At 40.0% G+C, this 4,478-nt stretch overlaps 1 protein-coding gene across 1 annotated transcript; it reads left to right on the top strand.

Moving 5' to 3' along the window:
* Positions 1-961: 961 nt before the first annotated feature.
* On the top strand, positions 962-3,743 carry LOC143887063 (DNA-directed RNA polymerase subunit beta). Its single transcript, XM_077391172.1, has 2 exons — positions 962-1,603; positions 3,329-3,743. The coding sequence occupies exons 1-2, from the start codon at positions 1,027-1,029 to the stop codon at positions 3,541-3,543; spliced, it is 792 nt and encodes a 263-aa protein (XP_077247287.1). The 5' UTR covers positions 962-1,026; the 3' UTR covers positions 3,544-3,743.
* Positions 3,744-4,478: the final 735 nt, after the last annotated feature.

Genomic DNA, 4,478 nt, shown 5'->3' with positions numbered 1-4,478 from the left:
ACCTATTGAGAGGCTTAGGTTATGTGAACTTAGAAAAGACCCCTGTCAGTGGGGCATAGGCATTAGCCTATATGTGAACTGTGATCCAGCCAATGGGGGACAAACTTTGGCCCTGTCAACAGGTATGTGAACCTAGGAACTAGTTCCGACACCGTGGGCAGTCGGTGTAAGCAATAACTCTCTTTTTGGACCCGTTAGCAGTCGGGGTGACAATAACTTGCTTTTTGGACTAAGCCGGTGATCTTAGGATGGTATCGTACCCATCTTGATTACCTTCAGTGACCCTTTTCATATTGTGACCTTCGATGTGATACTAGACTTGTGCCCTTATGAACCTTTGCTCCCTCCTTATTGAACTTGTGATAATCATTTTACTTGTGGCTTATACCCTCTCTATTCAACTGTGAACCTTTCTTTTGTAGTGCGTTATTATGTACTGAGCTTTTCAGCTAACTATGGTTATATTAATATTTTCAGAATTTGATCCTCATGGAACCGGCGAGGAGGCGCAGGAGTGATCCTAATTTCTGATTATAATTATAAAAATGATTCTTTACCCCCATGCATGGTTTTAAATTTTGACCGAAATCAATTTCGGATTTCGGTGGAGACCGACATCGAAACCACACAGAACTGAAATGGTCATTTATTTCGGCTGAAATTTCAGAATTTCGGTTGAAATTTTGGTTTTTCCGAAATTTGACACAAAATCTGTTTTTTTTTTAATATTAATTTAATATTTCACCGAAATTTAATAATGAATAAAATATTTTATTTATTTTTGTACCAGATTTCGACCGAAATTTTGAGGTCTGAAACAGGTACCGAAACCGAAATTTTAAACCTGGCCCCATGTAGGATTATGCGCCCCCTTTTAACGGAATTGTGGCAGACTTTAAAGCTTTTTGACGTCAAATCACTTTAACAGGGGGTGAAAAAATCACACCCCATAAAATCGGACCCCAAAACTTTATAATCTATTGCGAAGTGTAGACCTTGTTGCCGGTTACCAAAAGGTCCAAAATCATGATTTCTCTCTGTTTGCCTCCCACGCCCCTTCTCCCCAAAACCCTAATATCCCGCCATTGTTCTCTTTCTCTCTCTCCCCTAAATTCCCATCTACCAAAACAACTCTCTTATCCTCCTCTTTCGCTCTCCTCATTTCGATTCCACTCCTCTTGTTCTTCTCTTGACACCTCAATTCCCGTCATCGAATTCGAAGAAATCGTAGAACAAGATTGGTCTTTCATCGACCCCAACAATGAAAATACCAAACAAGAAATAGACCATAAGACCAATCTTATAACCTCTGCTGGAGGGATTGGACCTAATTCTAGGGTTTTGGTTTCTCTTGGCACTGAAGATTTCGTTGATCAGTTGGTGAGCTCATCTTCTTTCAAGCTTCTACTTGTGGTTCACTACTCTTTATTTTTATTGGCGGGGATTAAAGAGAAGTATGATAGTGTTAAGTGTTGGCAAGGGGAGCTGGTTGAGGTGCCAGAGAAGTGGGCGCCTTTTGATACTGTTTTTCTATGTTATCTCCCGGCGTTGAATTTCTCTCTTGATCAGATTTTTGGAACCCTTGCGGGATGCTGTTCACCAGGTATTTTGGTAATCAGATGCCTCTTTTGTGTTTTTTTTATTTGCATTCTGTTGTTTCTGTTCACATCTGATCACAATGTCAATAATCTTTTAGTTTTTATTTTTCTAAATTTCCAGTAGATGATTGCTTTCGATTTTGCCTATCTTTTGTATTCTTTGAATCTGCAACCCAAATCCCTGAATTCCAAATCCTATATCAAAAGACCTAAATATCACCAAACCCTAAACCTAAACTCCGAAATGATAAGTGGAAAATCCTATATCGAAAAGACCTAGATGTGGCGAAACCCTAAACTCTAAACTCCAAATGAGAAGTGGCAAACTCTATATCAAAAGACCTAAATGTGGCCAGACCCTCTACCCTAAAATCCAAAATGACAACTGGGTTTTTTTTAATTCTTATCATTGCATAATTGCCTCTTATACAAGCGGGGGGCCCAGTTTGTACTCCTCGTACTACTGGAATTAGTAATTTGCCACACTTTTAAAAAAAAAAACTAAAAGGGCATATTTTCATTAACTTCACTTGTTATGCATACCATGATTGGACTCAATCAGTCTCCAGGGTGCTCTGTGGATTGTCTCTTCTCTCCTCTCCTCAAATGGACAATCCCCACCATCGGATTAGTGTCCTATAAATGGAGAATGAAACAAAAATCCATTGATCAGATCGTTATGATCGTCTGGTTGGTGAGTTAGTTCGGTAGTGGCAGTTAGTTCGGTAGCGGCACATCCATGCCGGGACCAATTCCAATCACCAAACTGCAGTGCACATCCTACAGTATACTAGTGTTTGGGGGACATTATCATATTTTCAAATCTCCCCCACGTCGTTGTGTCATCAGCTTCCCAAGGTCGACTCCCTTTTACCTAGGGCTGCAACAGGGTCGGGTTGGGTCAGGTTTTTCAAAACCCTAGCCCAACCCCGGATCCCATTTTCTCGGCCCTGAGTCAAAGCCGGAAAACCTCAACCCATTGCCCGCCCTACAGGGCTCAGCGCGGCCTTGGCCCGCCCTGATTGGGTCGGGCTGGCCCTGATTGACCCTAGTGCAAATACCTGTTAAGAGTGCCAAAAATAAAGCAAGCACATATCATATAGAACAAAATGATCAATAAACCGAGAGAGGGAACAAAATAAGACAACATGAATTCAACAACATGACAGGCAACAGGGACAATTAATAATAATAATCTAAAGAAATATCAACCTAAGATAATAGAAAACATTAGCAAAAGAAATATGCACAGATGGTTAAATTCTATAATAGGGTCGGGCCGGGTCGGGCCGAGGTATTAACCCTTAACCCGACCCGACCCTGAGTCAGGGCCTAAAAAATGAACCCTGACCCGCCCTCAGGGTTGGAAAATCCAACCCAGACCCTGTTCGGGGTCAGGGCTGACAGGGCCAAACTTGCACCCCTACTTTTACCTTGTCTGCATTCTTGTTACAGTCTGCATTTTGCCCTACAAAGTCAGTCTTGTGACTCCCGAATCTCGAGGTAAGTTGATTATGATTTGCTTTGGACACATTTTTACCTGCATCTGCATTTTAAAACTCTGGATGTTACCAATTCAAGTGACATGTGGCCTACCTTTCTTTTACCCTATGCGAATAACCCAAGACCTTGAAATATAAACCTGAACCTGATTCCCAAAGTCTGATTAGCGAAGAAGTTTCTATATTTTGAGTCTTATATCTTTGAGATTCTGATGATAACTTGTACAGGTGCAAGAGTGGTTATCAGTTATTCCCAAGGGAGGGAGATTGTGGAGCAACAACGGCAGCAGCATCCTGATTTGGTAACCTCAGATTTGCCTGATAAGTTTACTTTAGAGAAGGTTGCTGCTGACCATTCCTTTCAGATAACTAAATTTGTAGATGAACCTACTTTCTACCTTGCTGTTTTGAAGTTTCGTAGGGATGAAAATAATACTGTATAGATTGTTAGGGGCTTTTTGACTGCGGGATAGGTTTTCTCGGAATAGGCAGTTGTCCTGGCATGCTTGCTGTCATGGATTGCTTTTCCTGAATTAATTTTATCCTTTGTTTGTTGGGATTATTTTCTATCCTGGAATTATTTCTGTCTGCCGTTTGTTAAACAATATACTACCCTGGAATTATTTTTATCCGCTGTTTGATTGATATTGTACCATACTAGACCGGCCCATGTGTTGCTAGCGAGGCACCCATGTGTCTTCCTATCAACGCTTATTGGAAAAATAAGGCAATGTTGCATGAAATTACTATCCTCCAACTATCACTAGGATCCATTGCACACATGCCGCATGTATTGTCGTCAAAATCAATCACAAGGTACGACCTACCAAAGCAAGCATGACTTGTTTATCAAACCACCCAAATTTCAAAGTTCTGTGAAATAGTCGAAAGGATAAAAAACAGAAGAGGAGTGCTTTTTACAGAAGATAGGGTTGGACTTATCATCTCTCCATTTAGAAAAAAAAATATGATTTTTTTTACACCAATTAGATATTTTTTTATTTTTTATCTTCAAAAAACCTCTGTTGAACACATATTAATGATGGATATTACTCAAAACTAGCTGATTTTCCTTGCGACGAAGCAAAAGCATCTACTAGAAGCCAAGATTCCATACATAAAAAACAAATTGTCAGCTGAAACTGTGAATATTCAACACCGGCAAATGCTATTAACAGGCAAATCCTTCCATAGAGAAAAAGTAAGAATATGAAATTTAATTGCAAACAAATCAACTTCATAAGCAAAGATGATCCCTTTTGAGTTTCGTTGCATCTTATGTTCATAAATCACTGCTAATAATATGCATCCTAACTCAATACAACTTTTCTTCGCTGCTTAGAGTAGAGACGGACCTTTTTTCCACCTACAGTTGAAC

Source organism: Tasmannia lanceolata, unplaced genomic scaffold, assembly GCF_043159265.1.
Source record: "Tasmannia lanceolata isolate RefF3 unplaced genomic scaffold, GAP_Taslan_0.1 ptg000012l, whole genome shotgun sequence".
Classification (NCBI taxonomy): domain Eukaryota; kingdom Viridiplantae; phylum Streptophyta; class Magnoliopsida; order Canellales; family Winteraceae; genus Tasmannia; species Tasmannia lanceolata.
Note: the sequence above shows the minus strand (reverse complement) of the source record. Positions and strands in the feature narration are given on the sequence as shown.